The following is a 22,297-nucleotide window of genomic DNA, read 5'->3' on the forward strand; positions in this document are numbered from 1 at the left end:
CTGTGGGAGCACACTGACCACCAGGGGGCAGCTCCTATGTTGAGCATCTGCCCTCTGGTGGTCAGTGCACGTCATAGAGGGCGGTTGACCAGCCATCATATCATTAGCATATTACACTTCGATTGGTTGAACAGATTATCAGACACTTAACATATCAGGTTTTTATTATATATGATACTGAGTAGATAGACAGGAGTTCTGATATAAAAGTCAATAAAAACCATGAATTTTTTTTAAATTTTCTGTACAAGTAACATAATCATGACATGTACATACATAATCAGATTAATTTAAGGTATTACTCTAATAACTTGTTTTCTTCCCTCCTCAAACCATTTCCTTCTCCACCAGCTCCTTCCACTCCACTTGTTCAGATCTGCAATAATATACTTACCTACTCTCCTACAGACAGACAGACAGATAATGCTCAATGAACTCAGTCTGGTTTCTGTAACCTCTTTTGCAGTCTCTTTACCTGGGGGCTCTTCTTTCATAGGAATTTTTTTTCCTGGTGTCTCCTATCTGTATTACCTTTTTACTTCTTCTCTATACTCTGTAACATGCTGAATACTTATGCTTTCACTGAGACCATTACCTTTTTCCTCATGCAACAAATGATTACTCTTACATGGATATTATAAGAGTACAATTAGCTGATTTGTCAAAATAAAATATATCCTTAATAGTAAACCTACTTTTCCCTGATGTTCTGAGAATATAACAAATGTGTAATGTGATTGCACAATACATGATCCAGCCATTATATTAGCCAAAATAGTGACAAAATATTATTAACTAGTAGCTTGTTGCAGGAAGATTCCTGCAATAGGGCTTCCTGCTGTGCTTTCCCCACTTGCTTGCCTCTCCACAGCTTTACTTTCTTCTGCAGCACTTGGCTTCTTTCTAAGCTGTCTTGATATGCAAATTAACCGCCATATTGGTTGGGTTAATTTGCATAATCACCCTGATTGGCTGGTGGGCATGTCTTGGGCGTAGCAAAGGTGCGGTCAATTTGCATATTACTCTTTATTAGGTAGAGTTATTGTATTATTTCCCATAGAAGCAATTGTAAACCTGCTTCTGACCCACCCTGTATATAAAATATATGCACCAGCAGACTGCAGGAATGGAAATGTGAGGCCATAACTGGCAGGAAGGCCAGGGAAGGGTCCTCAGAGAAGGCAGCATTGGACCTGTGTGGGAAGGAGGAAAAGGGACCTCCAGGCAGAAGGTGCAGTAGAATGGGGAGGCAGGGCAGGGTAAGCCCACCAGAGGAGAAGTGAGAATGAGGCAACTCTGTGAGCCTGAGGGTATGGGTAACAGTCAATTCACTTGTACTTAAGACCTACACTTTTCTCCAGTATCCTGTCCTTGGAGGCTGGGCAGCCAAGTGAGCCAAGGCTATGTATGACTTAATGATCCTGTCTTATAATGGTTCCACAGAAATGAAAAGAAAACATTTCTAAAATGGCATTTGCAGGCTTCCAGTAAAGCATGACAGACAGAACAAGCCACAAATCCTTGCCTCCTGCTATAAAAAGCCCACTAGGGATGCCTAAGACCGACAAACCTGGAAACAGCAGTGGATAAGAAGAAATGATAAAACAACTGCCAATTAAAGTGAAAAACAGAGTGATCTGGGAAGTGGAGCTTTGTGTACGAAAAAGGACCATGATTCACCTGCACAAACACAGAGAAGCTTCCATTTGATTTTTAATGATATACCTGTATTAATTTGGTGAAAATTAAAAAAAATTATGAATTATGACATCAAAACAATACTGTGAGAACGACATTCAGCTTGCACGTGACCTTTCACAAATACACCTTCCCCAAGAATAAATGGCCTGGGAAGCATGGTTGTGCCACACTAACTCCCCGTCAACACTTGCTCTGTCGGGTGTGTGTGTTCACCCTGCACCAGTCCCAATCTGTGGTCAATGTTATGCTTTACTGCAGTTGAAATACAAAGAATTGTCGGGCCTGCCAGACTGAGTATTTTTAAAAAACACTCAAACATTTGGGTCAGCATCCTAAAAGACTTTGATCATATTTTACTTACATGCATCATAAAATTTTAGAACTAGAAGGGATCAGTGTCTTCCTTGTATATTTGGAAAAAATGAGAACCAGACTAGAGGATTTGCTAGAGGCCAAACTGCTCGGCTGTGATTGTTCCCTGACAATAATCTTAGTCGCTTCTTTCCAGTCTTTGTTCCACTAACCCTGCATTTCTCCAGCTCTGACCCACTGCCTGACTTTTTACTCCTTGATCCTGTTTGACTACGCCAACTGTTGGGTACACAGGTCTTCTGCCAGGAACTGGACCTTCTTAAAAATGTGTTGGGTATGAGGCAGAGAAGACATAAGAAGCCATAGGTGCATAGGACAAACTTTATTGCAGAACAAGTAGCCATGGTTAACCAGGAGCCATCAGACAAAACAGTTCTTCAAAGTAGCCCCACAAAGCAGCCGCAGTAAACATAGGAGACATTGCATACACAGGAGCCTGGCCCTACATAAAAGCAGCCTCGTACTGGCTGGTTAACAATATACCTTTATACTATTTTAGACAAAAACGGCTTCTTGCCAAATAGTGACATCAGTATTTGGGTTATAGAAAAGTATGCCTGTTCATTGCCTACAGTACAACCACTGTGTCTTTGCTTTTATACCTGTGTATGGCAAATTGGCCTTGAATATCCGGCGTACTCTGATCAGGGTTCCCACATCCACTGAAAACTAGGTTCATTATACCATGTCTTTCCTGCACAAAATATCAACACCATTGTCAGTAGGAAGTACATTTTTAGTTTGTCTGTTGTTTATAATTTTGGTAACAAAATAGGGTCTTTAAGCATTGGACCACCACAGAAATGCATCCTAAAAAAATAAAATGCTCCTTATGATATAGTTGTGAGAGAGGTTCAATCCTTGCCCTTCTATAGCTTGTCAGCATACAGGAGAAAGGGGGAATGAAACAGACAAACAAAAAAAGTAATACAGTGTGAAGACTGGTATTAAAAATAGTTCATGGGAACTAGAACGTTTTGCAAATATGTCTGTAGACACAAAATTTGCAGTGTCATTTCTAGAATAAAAGAAGTAAAGCATGTTCAATTTGACCATTGATACAAGGAAAGGGGACAGTGCTCACAATACTAAAGGAGCCCCTTTAGTATTCTATAAGCCACAGGCAATTGGATAAACGTTGTTGCCACAGATGATCTTGCCATGTTGACTGGATTACTCATTGACATTGTTGGGTCAACCATAACAAACTCTGTAGTGACTGACTGTGGTCTTCCATTGCACCAAAAATTTACCTGGCTCGCGCTTTGCAGCTCTTTTTTGTGCCTTCTCAACTTATTTTGTGCCTCCTCAGTCTGAATTCACTGTTTGGGATTCTGTCATCCCTGCCTTTCCCAAAAGGCCCACTTACCACCCAGTTCAAGCTGCCTCCTGCCACCTTTGCTGACCTCCACCTGTCCTTGATATCACCCTATTTCAGAGAACAGTGTCCCCCTCCCCCCACAGAGTAATCTCAGGGGGGTGCCCTGCTCATGCACAAGCCTGTCTCCCCAGAAGAAAATGAGCTCCTGAAAGCAGAAACCAAGTCTGCTCAGCGTTATCCTCCACGTTTACAAACACGTGCTAGACAGTAGGCCTCCAGGACTTATGCTATGGGGGTAAATATTTCCTGAATATTTTACTAAGAGCAAGTGATAGAAATCCACACATTGTAATAACTAATGTACTATAATAATTTTATGTTAAGGAAGAATGAAATAATGTTTATGACTTCCCAAGGTATTGTATTTACTGAATAGGGAAAAATAGACAATAGATTCTAATTTATACATAACTTTTCATTTAAAAAAACACACCTTTAAGAAAACCCAATGAGGAAATCCACATTTACAAAGCAGTTATTTCAGACAGAAATTTGCATTACAAAAAGTATCACTATGTAGCTCTTTTGAACAGCAAACTCCCTGTTTAGATTAATTTTGTTTTCAGTTTTTAGAATACTCTGATTCTTGGGCTAAATAAGTTCACAAGTTTCCTCCCAGCTTTATGTGCATTAACAAGGACGTGTCTAGGTCCGTGGATGAAATAAGCTTACACATATGCATACTTTTAAATGTATTTATTATATATGAGAGAAAAACCTGAATTTGTAAAGCATAAGATCTGTAGTTCCTTGCTACTAAATATGTGGTTGGCAAATGAGCAGCATGGACCTCATGTAGAACCCTATTAGAGGTGGAATCTCCAGCCACCACAGACCTCCTGAATGTGCAGAACCTACATTTCAACCTGACCCCAGGTGACTCGCATGCACAATAAATTTCGAGATGCACAATTTCAGTCCATGTACCTTTCCTTCTTTGTGGTCAAAAAATGTCACAGCAAAATAAAACAGCTCTATATCTAGTATTAACCAGGCAGTAGGTACCATGCTGTGATTTTTATGGTACTTTGAATTTTTCAGGGTACTTGTCAATACACATGATCCCCGTTCACTCTTTCACTATCGGCTCTGAGGACACAACGGAATCCTATTCTCTCCAATTGGCAGATAACCCAGGGGCTTTGTATAGTTAGTTGGTGAGAGAGTTGGGAATAAAGACAAGGACAGCTAATTCCTAATGCAGGAAGCTGATGTGCCACACTGCATCCTCTGAGTATAATCTATGGTGTGGGAGGGGAGATTCTGTTCCTTGCTTCTTCTAGTTTCTGGTGGCTGCTGGCATTCCTTGGCTTGTGGCCACATCACTTAAATCTCTGCTTCTATGGTCACCATGCCTTCTCTTCTTCTGCCTGTGTGAAGTCTCCCTTAGTCTACCTCCTAAAATGATACCCATATAATCCAAGAGAATCTCTTCATTTCTAGATACTTAGTTAAATCACACCTGCAAAGTCTTTACCATATTATAAGTATGAAAGAAATATCAGGTATTAGCATGTGCACCCACAATCAGAAACGCAACTTACTTTAAAAACATGATCATTAATTTTACTCTGCATGTGATTTATGCAAATAACTTATTCTTTTTTGCCTCCTGCCTCGAGTTCATCTACATGAATACTGCACAAGTTCCTGGAGCTAAAAGTATCCACAAGTTACTTTTATATTTCTATGACCTTCCCTTATCTGCTCTTCCTCTTCTAGTCCCTATCCTCTTCACTGGTATAAATAGCCACCAGACAATTAACAGAAACCCAACAGTCACCCCAGATTGAGAGTTAAACATCCTTTCTCCCATTCATTTACAATCTGGTTGTGGGATGGCTCATGTGGTCCAAATGATCAGCCATGAAAAGAAAACAGTGATTGGCTGATTTCCTGATTCTTCAAATCTTATCAAGCGACTCCTATGTATTAGGCAATGACATGGACAATGAGGATGCTCAACTGTATTAAGTACAGAGACTGCTTACATCAAACAGATGCCAGGTAGATCAATATCATTATAGGCTTTATGATGGAAATGTGGGAAAAATAAAGGAGTAGTCGGTTGGGAGGTTTGGGACTCAGAAAAGGCTACATAAAGTGGTACAATTCCTTTGTCACACCTGGTCAGTACATGTACTCAACAGTCCATTAAAAAACAACTATGATGTGTCTGGAAGAACAATGACAACAAAAATATTAGTACAGTTTAGGAATGCACCACTGGATGAATATTCTAATATTTAAAAATTAAAAAGTTAAGAACAAAAAAAAACTATTTTACTCTGAGGTCTCCTGAATTGAAGAGTTTACTTTAAATACCAGTGAGATCACCCTTGTAGAACTCAATTAGTTAAGTAAAAAGACAGGTGGAGAGCACAATAAAGAAGTAGAAGCTGTAAATGTGGGTTTATAGGACATTGGCACATAAATAGCAGTTGACCCTTTTTTACAAAGCTAAGATCTTCCAGAGACTCTCAGAGATAAAATGGAAAGATAAGGCTAAAGTTAGAGCCTTAAAAAACATACCAATAATTATAGCACAGACAGGAAGAGAAAACCCAGCCAACGAGAAAAAAAAAATAAACAAAAGGATAAATGATATAAAGAGAAAATCTATGTGTATTCAATATAGTTTTCCATTGTTATAAATATCCTTCTATTATTTTAAATAGTATATGTTTACATATGAATTTATATGTATCTATCCCAAAAATGTTGCAGTTGTAGAACTTGATAGGTTATAATATGGAATTATTTGTTACCTTTGAATGCTCTTTCTTTTTATATAACAAGATGTTCCACACATTCTAAAATCTTTCACTGTTCATAATGGTTGTGGGCACAGAACAAAACATAAAATATACTTTGCTACTCCAAATAACCTAAAATAAGTATTCAGTTAGTTCTGCCTTTGTTTGTATCACCCTTTAAAACATATCATTTGGGAGCAGTTAAGGCAAAGAAGGGGCAGTATCAAGCCAAGGGAAGCGAACATTTCAAGAAAAGACCTGTCAGTCACAAGGAGGCTACAAATTATAGTGACCTCACCCAGCGCAGCTCAGTGGAGCAGCAAAGATGATGAAATTGCAAAGGGTAAAGAGGAATGTAGACAGTGAGCTATAGAGAGACTGAAGAAGTTAATACCGTGATAAAACGAAGAGAATCAGTAAAACACTTTGTATATGTTATGGGAGGGTGCAAAGAAACTTGTAGACGTGAGTTGGTGAGAGGATGGAGCCAATAATAAGGGAATGTTTAAATATAGGAGGGGAGTAACAATCTGTGGGTATAGTTTTGGGATTGAGGGAATCAGAAAAAGGTAGAATCCACCCTAGCCAGTTTGGCTCAGTAGATTGAGCACTAGCCCATGGACTAAAGAGTCACAGGTTCAATTCCAGTCAAGGGCACATACCCCAGTTGCAGGTTTGATCTCTTCTGGCCCACTGGGGCCACATTGATCTTTCTCACATTGATTTCTCTCTCTGCCTCTCCCCCTCTTTTTCACTCTCTAAAAATCAGTGAAAAAATATCCTAGAGATTAACAACAACATCAAAAAATGAGGTAGAATCATGCATAGGAGGGAACATAAGAGCACAATACCCACATACAGGACTGACTTAGAAGGGCATTGCTGACTCTGATCCTGAGATAACTTATTAATGCAAAATACTGGATTTAAACTTAATGCTCTTGTTGGTTAGCAACTACATCATTTGTTGAAACATAAGCTGTGTTCAACTAAACCAGTTAGAAGATAAAGAGAGATATAGGTATAGACCAAATCTGTCTGTCTGTTTATCTATCTATCTATCATCTCTCTAATCTACCATTGCATAAACTGGTGCTAATTCAAGTTATTTTATTTTATTTTTTTAAACATTTACATGACTTTAATATATTTTATTGATTAAAAACAGAGAAGAAGGGAGAGAGATAGAGAGCTAGAAATGTCGATGAGAGAAAAACATTGACCAGCTGCCTCTTGCACACCCCCTACCGGTGATGTGCCCGCAACCAACGTACATGCCCTTGACCGGAATTGAACCTGGGACCTTTCAGTCTGCAAACCGACACTCTACCACTGAGCCAAAACGGTTTCAGTTATTTTACTTTATAACTTTGTAGTTGCCCTTATTTTCTAGCCAAAGAGCTAGATTTTTCATTTATCTCTGTTGAATTTTATTTTAATAGGATAAGCCCATCATTTCCACATAACAGCATGTGGATTTTATAATTCAACAATCAGTAAACTATAGGTATAGGCACATTACCTATTTTGTAAGTAACATTTTATTGGAACAGAGCCACACCCATTCATTTATATAATTTCTACTAGAGGCCCGGTGCACAAAATTTGTGCGGGGGGGCGGGGGGTGTTTCCCTCAGCTCAGCCTGCACCCTTTCCAATCTGGTACCCCTCCAGGGATGTCCAACTGCCTGTTTAGGCCAGATCCTACTTCCCCTAACTGCCCTTCCCTGGAGGCTTGATCGCCCCCAACTGCCCTACTTTGCAAGCCTGGTCCCTACCAACTGCCCTCCCCTGCTGGCCATCTTGTGGTGGCCATCTGTGTCCAAATGGGGGCAGCCATCTTTGACCACATGGGGGCAACCATCTTGTGTGTTGGGTTGATGGTCAATTTGCATATTACTCTTTTATTAGATAGGATGGCTACTTTCATGTAACATGAAACAGAAAATTGATGATGTAAAAAGCCTAAAATATTTGCTATTTGGCCCTATACAGAAAAAGTCAGCCAAACTTGGCATGTAATCCAACCTAATAACTAATCTTTCAGCTAAAATATGCAGGTTTGGAAGATGTGTTTTCCATGTCTTCTTTCAAATTATTAAGGATTCTAATCCCAATGGGAGCTAATCCAAAGTACTGATAGAAATCCCTGCTCACTTTCCTCCTGACTAACACAAATCTGCCAGTAATCACTGAAAGAATAATAACAACAGCTTATTACCATCCAGGCTACAATTGCTTTTTTTCCACAAGGCTGTAAAACTGAGCATTGTAAATTTTCTGGTGAAATCCATATATGCTTAAGCTGATACCATTTCCAGCTTATGATACTGGTAAACCTATCAAATATGTAATATAAAATTTCTTTTTGACTCAAAGTCATCAATAAAAGACATAAAAAAAATTACTAGGCTGCAATATAGTGATCCCCTGCTGGCACAGGGAAATAGGTTGTGTCTTCATCCATTTTGGCTGCTGAAACAAAATACGATAGACCGTGGCTTATGAAATAGCAGAAATGCATTTCTTACTGTTACAGAGCCCAAGATTGAGGTGTCCGTAGGTTCAATGTCTTTTCGCTGTATTCTCACATGGCAGACGGAGGGGGCATCTCTCTCGGGTGTCTCTTTCACAAGGGCACTAATTCCCTTCATGAGGATTCTTCCCTCATAATCTAATCAGCTCCCCCAAATTCCACTTTCTATTATCATCACATTGGGATTACAAATTTCAGAGTATGAATTTAGAAGGCAGCACAAGACATTCAGTTGCAATTTTCACTGTATTTAATTGGAAGTGTAAGCCAGCTGTGCTTTCTTAGGTCTTAAAAATGATTTTCAACGCTTGAAAATATAAGAGGAGGTAAGAAAACTATTAGCTGTCACTTCTCAAAGCTAACAATGTGATAACTGTAACCAGTCCGGTTCTCAGATGTAACAACAAGCTCCCAGTCTGTGTGGATATTGAGAGGGACCACATAAGCAAGTGGGATGGAATTGCATGGAAAGTAAAGGCAAATTGTCTTTTAATGTCTACCATATGAACATTATGAACTCATTTATATACTTTGTAACACTAATTTTGGCTTTTAAGCGAATTTGTTGGTTATTTATTAGTTCATTTGGTTGTGTTTTACATAGTTAGGGTTGCTGAATAGCTAAACTCTAGAAAATTATGCTATTGTTATTTTGCTTATTAAGTGTTTCAGTAAAATATGAAACTTGTCAGCAGATTTTCACCATTGGGTCTGAAATGACTTGTTTAAAAACTAATACAGAATATTCAACTCATGCTCCTAACTCACCCCAGCAATTGTCACTGCACTACCTCAGACCAAAGAAGACATGCTGGATTTCAAATTTCAGAAATCAAGAATCCTTTGATACAAGCTTTCCATCATGTTTGGTTTACTTTTATAGACAAAGTACTGGATTCACAATTATGTCTTTATAAACACTATGCAAAAAGGTGCTTCAAGTGAAAAACCTAATATCTGAGAAAGGATCATTCCTCCTTATGAAAGACATCTCGCATGCCTATGGTCCTTTCACAGACCTCTCTGTCTCCCAGTTATCCAAAACCCACTAATTTGCACATGGCACAAAAATAAGAAAACACAGTATTAATCTACCAATATTACAGTTAATATGCCAATGTCTTTATATCAAGGTGAGAGCAAAGATATAGTATTAAATGCATCAACTCTTGTAAGAAACAAGATTTGCTTCATTCCTCTCCTGAAAAACATCTTTGGAAGACAGTATTTCCTCCTGCCTGTGCACTTGTACACATCAGTGTCTGGTGGGCTTATTCCTTTATTGATGACTTACAGTGGGTCCTCAAATACTGTGTGTGGAGGCAGTACATTTCTGCTGCAGTATTTGCTTTGGATTCTTTATTTTTGTGCTCTTATATGTTTCTAGTGGCCCAGTGCATGGATTCATGCACATTGAAAGAAAATTAATTAGAAGAAATATTTTAATATTGCTATTCACCCTTTCTCTATAATAGAAGTGTCAACTAAATTCACGATTGGCAATGACAGATCAAAACACATGTGTGTGATTGGCACTGGTGAGAGCTTTCTATGTATTGTGCATGTGAAAGTTAATTTAGCCTTTTACACATATAGATACCCTTGTAAATTTTTTGTCAAAGTTATCCTCATAAGAGTTACTGTAAATGTGCTCCCTTTTAAATTGCATTAATTCTGAAATATAGAAGTGAAATAACTTAAAGCACTAGACAGGTCACTGTATCTGAAGTCTCATATTATCCTATGCGACTTCAGATACAGTCAACAGTTTCTAATATCTGGGGTTCTGAGCTGCAGAGGGGTATCCAGAGTGAGGGGACCTCAGTGATGTCCCGAGAAAACTCAGGCATGTGCTCCTCCAGCATATTGAGAATATATTGTGTCTATGTCCCACAGGCAGTGGAAGTGTAGAAAAACTGGCCTTTTCTTTTTCCTTATTATTGATTTTTGAGAAAGGAAGGGAGGAGAGAGAGATAGAAACATCAGTGATCATTGATCAGCTGCCTCCTGCATGTCCCCTACTGGGGATGGAGCCTGCAGCCCAGGCATGTGCCCTGACCAGGAATCAAAGTGTGACCTCCTGGTTCATAGGTCAGTGCTCAAACACTGAGTCACAGCAGCCAGGCAAAAGGCTGGTCTTGATCACAGCACTGGTCTGGCTGACTTCACAGAAACACTGCAGCACTCGGCACTGAAACACAGAACAAGGTGTATCTTTCCCTAAATTAAATCTTTCACTGGCTTCCCATTGCCCTCAGCATGACTGCCAAACTCCCTAACATTACTTCCCAGACCTTTCACCAGCGGACACTTGCTTACCAATATTCTCATCTTCAAATCTGGGCAAATGCTAGTCTCTGCACTAGAAAACCCAACCTCCTTCCTGGCAGTTACTAACTTCTTAACTGCTATTATCTTCTTTATTCCCCAGTTTAGACATCACTTCCTCCAGGAAGCCTTCTCCAAATCCCTAAATCTATATTAGGCCCTCCTTGTGAATTCCCATACTCCGGTGTATTTCCATTATTAAAGCACCTATCACAAAGCATAGTGATTTCATGGTGTTTTTTTTTTAATGGAGAATACATTAAATATGGAATCTAATGAACAAACATTTGAACAGAATATAACCAGAGACATTGAAGCTTGCAGCAGATTGTCATATTTCAGAAAGAAGTGAGAAGAAATTAACCACAGAATGTATATGCATATATGCAAAGCCCATGAGTACAGACAATAGTTCAGTGAAGACATGAGAAGGGGGTTGGAGTGGGGTGGGAGAGATCAGTAAGGGAAAGTGGAAGATATCTGTAATACTAAACAATAAGGATAAATTAAAAAAAAACAACTCTATTAAACAATGTAATCTATGGTGGTGAGTCAATGTTATGCTGCATTTAAAATATGTAATTACCACTATACTCTATATAAACACTGAAGGATGTATGATTTAGACACAAATCTGATTCTTAGCTTTCAGACACTTTAATTTGTTTATATTGTTCTCTATTGTATTGCCTTCCCTTTTAGCTTTGATCCTTGCACCAAAGTCAATGTACAGTTCTGTCTTCCACTGGGATAATAAGAACCCAAGTTATTTAAATGTCCAGCTTGGCTGAAACCCGGTTTGGCTCAGTGGATAGAGCCTTGGCCTGCAGACTGAAAGGTCCCAGGTTTGATTCTGGTCAAGGGCATGTACCTTTGTTGAGGGCACATCTCCAGTAGGGGGTGTGCAAGAGGCAGCTGATCTATGATTCTCTCCCATCTATGTTTCTAACTCTCTATCTCTCTCTCTTCTTTTCTGAAAAAAAAAAAAAAAAATCAATAAAATATATTTTAAAAAAATAAAAAAAAAATAAATGTCCAGCTTGAGTACTTAAAAACCTAATACCACAATTACTAAAATTGCAAGCCTATCTCTAGATTATGATAATGTAATAGATGATTCAAGAACAAGAATACTAGATAACACAACAAAACCAAATTCAGAACCACTTACCACAAACACCTGTACTTTCTGAAAGTAACAATAAGTGAAGAAAATGAAGAGTAAATCTGAATTATTAATTCCCTCAGCAGGAAGTTCTATCTAGTTTGATGTGAAAATGAGTAAGTAATGCTGTCAGTTAATTGCTACCTTTACACTTCTTGATCCACACTCTAAGCAATACCAGTTGTGGCCAGTTATTATTAAAAATCACCAAGTACATAGGCATTAAAATAAAAATATGTGGATGCTATTCTTAAATGAAGAGGTTTTGTGTATTGCTGTTGCTTTTGTCTGGAGGTGAATCAGTTTGAAAAAAATAATAAATATGATATAAGGAAGTATAAATATTCAATTAAGTACTGCAATCTAATTTTACTCCTTCTTAGATGTAGAACCTTTTTCTTCTTGGATACAGAGACCAAATCCCACCACTCTCCTCCATTCTGTCACCTTTAGCCATGCTGCAGGTGCTGGGAAGGGCTCTACAGATATATATATATAGTTGACTCTTGAACAACACAGGTTTGAACTGCCCAGGTCCACCTATGCATGGATTTTTTTTTTTCAATAAATGCTATAAGTATTTTCTTTTCCTTGTAATTTTCAATAAAATTTTACTTTTTTGTAACTTCCTTTATTGTAAGAATACAGTGTATAATACATATAATACAAAATATGTGTTAATTAATTGTTTATGTTATCGGTAAGGCTTCCAGTCAAAAGTAGGCTATTAGTAGTTAAGGTTTGGGGATTCAAAAGTTATATTTGGATATTTGACTGACAAAGGGTCGACAACCCTAACTCTTATGAGATAATTGTATAATATAATGATGAGTTCTGGAATGCCAGTAGACAGCAGCAGACCAGCCTGCTATACTGGATAACAGAAACCTATATTAGTAATCAACCCTTACTCTTCACTTCTGTCTCATTTCTCAACTACTGTAGTTATCCGGAGCTATTAAGTACAGGTTGATAAAAAAAAAAAAAAAAAACAACAACAAAGTTTTTGTTTGTGGTTTTTTAATCAGGCTGGACAGGATCCAATCTACTTCAGGTCCAGCACAGGGTGCCTGCCCTCTTTGTTCCTTTCTTAACCCCGGCATTAGGTAGCAGCTAACAAGATCAGCAGAAAGACATCAATGGCACTCAGTGAAACAACAGTTTCATCATGAGGTAATAGTTTCCAAAACCCCTAGTCAGGGGTCATGGCTAATTTCTTTGTTGCGATTTCTTACCATTTGTAATCTGAGCACCAGATCTTCTGGAGACCCTAAATTAATGTTTGGGAACTTTTATCTTCTATATTTCCCCTTATATTCCATGCCATGACCTCCCCAAGCTTATACCCTGTCTTAATCTGACAGTCAAAAGATCAAGACGATTGTCTTCTTTAATGAAACATTAGGAAACATTGGGACAGCAAGTGAAAAATGTCTGGAATCAGAATAAGGGTTCAATTTAATAAGTTATTACTTTCTCTCGTCAGCTCAACTTTTGACATTAAGATTTTCCAGACAATGTCTAGACTTTTTCAAAGACTCTTTATTCTACTGTCTCTCCAAAACTCTCTGGCAATGTTCATCAACATTTTCTACATTATTGTCATTCCCCACTCAAGGTGCCCTTTTAGACTTTTTCCCCCCTAATCACATATCCTCCCTATGAAATATTAACACTACAGATAGACTCTTAATCTGTTTATATGCACTGGCACTTTTGAGGACCACAAGCCATTGTAATACCAAAGATTTTTCACCTCCTAATACCCAATTTTGATCCCTTGGGACAATAATTGTTTTTTGTTGTTGTTTTGTTTGTTTGTTTGTTTGTTTGTTTGTTTGTTTTTGAGAATGCATGCTTTATAAGAATAAGCTACTCTTTGAAAATTCTCCAAACTAACCACACATTATGAGTTAATTTTTTTTACTTTCTATGTGACAATTTTCTTTGATTCTAAATATCCTTCCGCCTTTCCTAGTCTTACCAGTATTTATAGAATGAGATTGGCATTGAGAAAAGTATTGAACAATATAAACCAATTAAAATGTGTGTGTGTGTGTGTGTGTGTGTGTGTGTGTGTGTCTACTATTGGAATAATTGAAAAGTAGCTTTAGCTAAAATATGGAGAACTAAATCCAGGGAAGTTTTTGAAATTCTGATCAAGCATATCATTTGTTATATAGACATGACAGATGTATAGAGTTTTCACATAAACAAATAAAATGAGAATATTATTTTCAAAATAATACCATGAGCTGCATGACTTGGTTTTAGTCAGAATCATGGGCTAATGGGCAACACTTACAGACTTTCAGATTCTGTCCTTGACTTCTTGTAACTGATACTGGGAGGCCACAGATTACACAATTATGGCTATGAAGTCATGCAAATTAGAAATGGCATTTCAGTCTCTGCAGCTGAAAGGGCATATAAAGTGCAAACATTAACAAATCTGAAAACTCAACTAGAAGAAGACTCTTGATGAAATATTAACGAGTAAAACAAAACGATAAACGATTGATTGTAAGCCTAAACTTTTTTATTTTGTAAGGTTAGTAAGACAATGTTATGTTGTAATTAAGTTGGAAAGTTATCAGAAAGGTACTAATAGATCATTTTATATACAACACTATAATGAAGTAATTCTATACATATTGGGGGATCTCTGGCCAGGAGCTGACTCCATAGTTCCCTGTACCCTCCATACACATACACACACACACACACTCACCCCACTTCAGATGGCTTGAATGTACTGAAATTTGCGGTTTATTTGTCATCAGAAAATATAATGAAGTTTCTTTGTTTCCAAGTTCAGCAGCTTTTCAGCAAAGTCAAAGTTAAGGACATACAATGAGAGAATAAAATGTCTGCTATGGATTTACCAGAGAACAGTCCAATGTTGCCAGCTCAAACGGCGAAGCCATTAAGATTAGCTTGGTGATCTTGGGGGATGTGTGAGAACTGTACCCAAGCAGAGGAAGAGGTATTGATGAGGGAAAACCTATGGGTCACTTCAGGTAGATGGCAGAAACAGCTGCAAAATACTGGCACCATCAGCTGGATTTGAGAACTGAGAAATAAACCAACTTCAGATCTCGGTGGAGGCCCAGAAGATAAATAAACTGAATTAAAGTCTCTGGGACCCAAATGACCCAGGTGTCCTCTGGAACGAAGGAAAACAAACAAGCTTGCTTAGGACCTTGCTTAGGATAGCCGTTTAAAGAGCTTTACTTTTTTTTTTTTTTTTTTTTTTTTTTTTTTTTTTGCAAACAGTTGAAAAGCTTCTGTGCAAGGAAATTAATAGCAGAAAAGGGTCCCACTATGGTACAGATGGAACCCCAAAATTCCTATTCTCCCAGACCCTGAGCTTCTGAGCCACTCTGAACCCCAGTGGGGTTCAAATGCCACGTTCCCTCTTTCGTGGAGAAAGAGGGAACGTGGCATTTCAGTATCTCAGTTACATCTGGGACAGATGACTACTTTTTGTATACAAAAGTAGTCAGTCTGTCCCAGATGTAACTGAGATACTGAAACGCCACGTTCCCTCTTTCTCCAAGAAAACAATAAAAGTTAAAATAAGTCACCCAGAGGAAGTCACCCTTGAGTGCCTCCATCTACTTGAAGTGTCTTCTCTGAGTTTCAAGTTCAAAAGGTCAAGAGCTTCACCAATGGGCGGCGCAGCCTGCAACTTTCTGCAACTCCGCGCGGATCAGTACCTATTGGGCATCAAATGGACTTCTCTGGTGAGCAGGCGGAGAGCCACCTCACCGGCTCCAGTCCCTCCTGCAGGCATCCCACACATCCCCGTCCCATTCCAGAAAAAAAACGGGGGGGGGGGGGGGGAGGGGGCGCTCTCTCAGGACTATGGACGGACAGGAAAACCCCCAATCCACAATGCATTCACCAGGGTTCCCATGAGAGAGAGGGCGAGAAAAAGTGATTATTTTAAATAAAAGAAATAAAGAAAATCTGAGCCCCTTACCATTTCGCCTGAGGTTGGCGTTGCGCAAAGCTCTGATGGATGCGCTCTGCGGGGCTGCAGAAGCGTCCCGGTAGCTGCAAAAGTTTGCGCAGATGAGCGTGTAGAGGAGAGCGAGCCGGTGCATTGGGATCGGAGACGGAGGGACGGCGTTGCTCCGAGAAAAACCCGGGCGATCTCCCGGGAGGGACGGCCGCTGCCGCCGCGCTGTGCCGCCTGCGCTCCCCCGCGATGGCCGGCCGCTGCACTCACTAGTCGCCGAGCTGCGCGCGAACTTCCTGCATGCTGAACTTTCCGAGCCTGTGGCTGCCGCACTTCCTTGTGGTGCTGAGCGCTGATAGATGGTGCCGGGACAAACAACAGGTTGGCGTGGGTTCGCCCCCTCCGGCGGCCGGCGGCTGCAGCACAGGCTGCAGGGGGCAGGCGCGCTCCGGGCGGCCTGGCCTCTGCCCTGAGCTGTGCGCTCTCAGCTCCTCGGCGGAGGGCGCACAGCTCCCCGGGCTGCCACTGAGCGTGCCCATGCCGGGCCTGACAGAGGGCCAGGACTCTCCCCACCACCCAGCGTCTAATAATCAACTTCAAACCCTGCCTCTAGCCTCACTCCCCTGCCCAGCTTCATTCACCACAGGACCCTGGCCTCCTTTGTCACCTGGTGGTCCCTGTGTCTGCTGGGGTCAGATGCCCTCTCCTCCCCACCTGCCATCTGGGCACACTTCTTATTTCTTCCCTTCCACCTCAGCATCCCTCCACTACACTGTCTCAAATTTCAGACACCCTTTTCCTCCCTCCTTTCTTCTTCTTCCATTGCTAATGCCTATTCTAGAAACATGCTCAGTTGGGGCTGTACTAGTAAGTGATTTGGGGCTTTAGCCCAGACAGTAGTCCAGAAAGGGAGCAGAGAACAAGGTGGCCAGGAGGAAGTGGGTGAAGGTAGAACCCAAAGACTTCTCCAAGGTGACTGGCTCCTCCACACGCAAGGCAGAGCACACGCCGGGGTGACAGTGGGGCCTGGGAAGGGACTGGAATGGACAGTGCTTAGTTTGCAATAAAATTTTTTTAAAATATATATTTTATTGATTTTTTAAAGAGAAGAAGGAAGAGGGATAGAGAGTTAGAAACATCAATGAGAGAGAATCATCAGTTGCCTCTTGCACACCACCCACTGGAGATGTGCCAGGCAACCAAGGTACATGCCCTTGACCGGAATCGAACCTGGTACCTTTCAGTTCTCAGGCTGACGCTCTATCCACTGAGCCAAACAGGTTCCAGCAGTTTTCAATAAATCTTGACTAATTCTAACTAAGTGAAGATTTCCCTTTGGGGGAAAAAAATGGAAACATGCAATTGCAGAGGAGGCCAATTCTGTGCTTTCCTTTGAGCTTCAGTGGATATGACCTTCGCTAAGTCAAGGTTAGTTTTTTAGGGGAGAGCAGTCCTTCCTTCCTAGCTCACAGGGCTCTTGTAGTCATGGGCCAGGTCCATGTGTTGAAGTGTGTAATCCATGATCAAGGCTGCTTTTAGATGCCTCACTGTCACTCCCTGCACAGGGGAAGGAGCTGGAGATCAGGGTGGGGTTGAGGAGGGTACAGTAGCAAGGTGAAGTTTGAGAGAACATTGTGTTCTTTATCTTCATGGCCCATAGGGGGAGGCCCTGGACATGCAGGTACTTCTGAGTGTCTGGAAGCTCTGAGCTCCGGGGAAACTGCCTCTGGTTCCAGGAACTCCCTCATCGGGCATCTGCCTCCCCCAGAGGGAGACTCCATGGGCAGCAGGAGTGGGTCTATAGGCCCTGCTGCTCATTCGCTTTGGCTCCTTGAGTAAGTGCTCTGACCTTTTGGGGCTCAATTGTTTCACTTGTAAAAGGAGAGCAGCCATTCCTGGTTGGTGTGATTGTGGTGAGAAATTTATGAGATAATTTTTTGTACATTGCTTTGTTTGTGGCTGAATCCAAGTCCAAATTTACTTAATTTCTCAGCTGCTCACCGTGAGACCGAGAAGGGACACTTCATTTTCTTTCAGGCCTCCTAGCTTCTGAAAGCCAGGGGGATGAAAAGTGAGCGATGTCCACAGAGAGAGCTGAGGTGGCTGGGAAGGGTGGGAGTTCAGGGAAAGATGGGCCTGGTGATTGCGCTCTCTGATGCTTCCGAGGACACGTGTTCTTTCCACAAACGCAACAATCAATGTGGTTCAGCTCTGGTCATTTTTGTCTAAAATGGTGTTTTGCAAACCGCAGGTGTGTGGGTTGTGGAATCAATTTCAGCATTATTATTCTGTTTTTGTTTATACTTCAGATTTTAGAGCAGTTTTATGTTCACAGCAAAATGGAGTGGAATATGTAGATTTCCCATACGCCCTCTGCACCCACACGTGTTCAGCCTCTCCCATAATCAACATCCACCCACCGGAGTGGTACTTTTGTTACAATTTATGAACCCACATAACAAAAACTCCCAAGTTTACCTGATGACACACTCTTGGTTCCACATGTTATACATAAAGGTTATATAATGCTTTACTCTTGGAGTTTTACATTTCATGGGCTTGAACAAATATATAAGCATGCATATCCATCATTATGTTATACACAGTGTTTTCACTGCTATAAAAATCCTCTGTGCTCCAGAATTATTCTTTAAATAAACAGTATGGAAGCAATAGCTTAGAGATTTTTTTATAAAGGTTCACTGATAATACAGTGAAGTGTTGTTTCAGGAATATTTTGTTTCAAACACACACACACACACACACACACACACACACACAGATATGAAAGTTATTTCTGTGGGGCATAGTAGAAAAAGTCTAAAAGCCACTGAGAAAAGGTCTGATCACTTTGTCTCCAAATGTAAGCAAGCCCTGGAAGACACACCAAGGAAAAGAACAAAATCTGGTTTGCAGTCAGTCATTTATTCATTCAACAAATATTAATTAAGCATTAGACTTTCACTTTTGCCATGGCCTAGTCTAAAAACCCTGGTGAATAAAATAGTGAAAATAGGAGATAATGTCTCTAGTCCATTGGAGTTTGCATTCTATTGGAGAGGATTATTGACAAGTAAGTACATATCTAAATAATTAAGAGGGTCAGAGATTGATGAGATTGGATTTGAGTTAATTAAAATATATGATACCATTGTCTTAGCTGGTTTGCCAACTGAAGGGGGTTTTGATTCTGGTCAAGGGCACATGGCTGGCTTGCAGGCTTGATCCCCAGTAGAAGGTGTGCAGGAGGCAGCCAATCAATGATTCGCTCTTATCATTGATGTTTCTATCTCTCTTCCTCTTTGAAATCAATAAATATATATATATATATTGATATATGCCATTTTTAAAAAGTGGTTGGAAGTACTCATTAAAATTTCATACTTAGCACCAGAAATGAGAATATTGGAAAAATTAAAAAACAACAGGTATCAAAATGCTAAAGAGGATTATTTATTTAAATATATTATGTTCAATATTAAATTTAAAGTCTTCAAAGTAGTATATCCAAGATAGTAATGAATGCTGTGTACTCACAAGGCATCATAACTTAATAGTGTCAAATAATTTAGTTAACTATATTAAAGGACAACACATGTAAATCAGCATGTTCATGATTATTTTTAATGTCAGTAAACATCCAAAATCAATGGCAAAACAAAAAGTAGGCACTCACACCTATCAATTGTTCTGAACCTGGTTTTAAATATTACCTAGTAATTAATTCTTACAAATTAGCTTTATCATATAAACTAAGGTATTATTGTATACAGAATAGATTCTTAATAAAAATATGTTGAGTGGGAAAGGTCTGACATAAAGATAAAATATGACTGTTTCAACTTACTTTTTCAAACATATTTCAAACTAAAACTGAATTTGCCACTACATTTTAAATGGCAAATAGGTCAGCCTGGCCAGTGTGGCTCAATTGCTTGCATGTTGTCTCATGCACCAAGAGGTCACTGGTTGGATTTCAAGTCTGACACATGCCAGTGTTGCAGGCTCGATCCCCAGTAAGGGGCGTACAGAAGTGAGTGGATATTTCTCTCTCATCAATGTTTCTCTCATTGATGTCTCTATCTTTCTCTCCCTCCTTCTTCTTCATCTCTCTCTAAAATCAATAATAAAAAAAACATTTAAAAATGCATATAGATCACATAGAAGAACATGAACAAACAAAATTAAATCAGGTATATAAATATTTATCACCACTCAGAATAATATGAATCAACTATTCTATATTTAGCCATTGTTCAATGGCATTTATCTCAAACAAATATTCCAGCAGTAATAATTTGAGGAAAAGGGTAAGTTAGGTTATGAAACTACTTTTATCATATACTATTATCCTTGTACTATTGGGACATAAGAATGGTGTGGTTTTTTTTCCCATTAAATTTTCAAATATGCTTGGCTTCTTTCACTAACTCATAAATGTTAAGATGGGAAAGGAGTGAAACACTGAAACATAATATGACTGCTTTGAAACCTGCAAATGGCTCACACTAGAGCCTTTTTGGAAAAAGGTAAATTTCTAACTTATAACTCATTGCAGGACTTTTTTTCTTTTTTCTTTTTTATAGTAGTTTTGTTGAAAAGCCTGCTCCATTCCAAGAGGACATCCCTCTGTTATTCATCCTCCCCTCCATAGATCTCAGAAAAGGCAAAACACTGTGACATGACATTCTAAATTCTGCTCTGTCTCTAGACTATGGAGTTTGGCTACTATTGAGTTTTTATGGGACTCAAATCTCTTCCTATAAAATGGGAACATTATAACAGTTACCTTCAAGACTCTCAAAAATATGAATATTTTGTTTTATTTTATTTTTTTAAATATATTTTATTGATTTTTTTACAGAGAGGAAGAGAGAGAGATAGAGAGCTAGAAACGTCAATGAGAGAGAAACATCGACCAGCTGCCTCTTGCACACCCCCTACCGGGGATATGCCCACAACCAATGTACATGCCCTTGGCCGGAATCGAACCCGGGACCTTTCAGTCCGCAGACCGACTCTCTACCACTGAGCCAAACCGGTTTCGGCTTGTTTTATTTTTTAAAATTGCTTTCACTCATAATTTTTACCACATGTTATATATGTAGCTTTATCACATCCAAATGCATGTTAAATATTTGTTAAAATGTCTGATTACATACAAAAATACATTTTTCTACAAATTTTTATGAGCTGCTACTTTAAAATTCTTATAATTAATATATAATAAAATGATAATTCAAAGATTTAAAATTAATAGTTGCTTTTATTTTCAAAATTATATGTTCTTTTAAAGAAATAAATGGTTCAGGTGTATAAAAACACAGATAAAGAGAATGTGTTTTAGTGGTAGAAATAACTATATAGATGAAACACAGTTGATTAAAAGTATGACAAATTTCTAAAAGAAATGGACTATGATACTTTGAAACACTTAGCAAGATGATTTTGACCTTGATTTGGCTCAGAAAAATTAGATTACACTCAGTTCATTTTCAAAACTATATAAAGGGTAATGTTTGAATATTCGGTGCCAAAGAATGAAACAAAATATTCATATGAAACAAACTGGCATTTTTTCTAAATTGTTCCTATTCATTTGAAAGACCTAGAATACTAACATGGTTATAGAATATTTTGTATCAAGTGCATGTAAAATATATTATTAAATTATATTGTCTGGTCAAGAAGCACACCAGTTTTAACCCATCTAATGACTGTCATTTAATAATGAAAGTTAACCTTCTGTTAAACTCTTTCATATTTTTAACTAACTTGTTTGCCATGTGTATCCTATTTATTATTTCATTCTTATTGATAGTAAAGTAAGTTGTAGAAAGATGTTTTAAGCATCTTCTTAAAAAGTATTGCATTCTCTGTCTTTGAGGAGGGAAAAAATTATTTTGATATTAGGGTTCTGGAGAACTGTGACATTGATTTACTTAATTCTCTTAAAGCAGCATCAATTTTATTTTCTTTCCAGTTATTGGTGAGGGAGCCCATGCCCTGAGCATTGCCTTTCCTCAACAGAGCATGACCCTGAGTTCCATTTTGTTAGATATTTATCTTTAAAACTATAATTTCAATGTTTCTT

The 22,297-nt window shown here is 39.0% G+C and overlaps 1 protein-coding gene across 2 annotated transcripts in view; it reads right to left on the reverse strand.

The window, feature by feature from the left end:
- PDGFD (platelet derived growth factor D) overlaps nucleotides 1–16,711 on the reverse strand; it is a 192,747-nt gene extending 176,036 nt beyond the window's left edge. The window contains exon 1 of one of the 2 annotated variants that reach the window (XM_084893736.1): nucleotides 16,225–16,711. In XM_084893736.1, coding sequence (XP_084749862.1) covers nucleotides 16,225–16,348 — 124 coding nt within the window. In that variant the 5' untranslated portion in view covers nucleotides 16,349–16,711. The remainder of the gene's footprint in view (nucleotides 1–16,224) is intronic. The other variant, XM_084893735.1, reaches the window with a different exon arrangement.
- Between the last annotated feature and the right edge of the window lie 5,586 nt (nucleotides 16,712–22,297).

This window comes from Pipistrellus hanaki (assembly GCF_964339955.1).
Source record: "Pipistrellus hanaki genome assembly, chromosome: 9".
NCBI classification, from domain to species: Eukaryota; Metazoa; Chordata; class Mammalia; order Chiroptera; family Vespertilionidae; genus Pipistrellus; species Pipistrellus hanaki.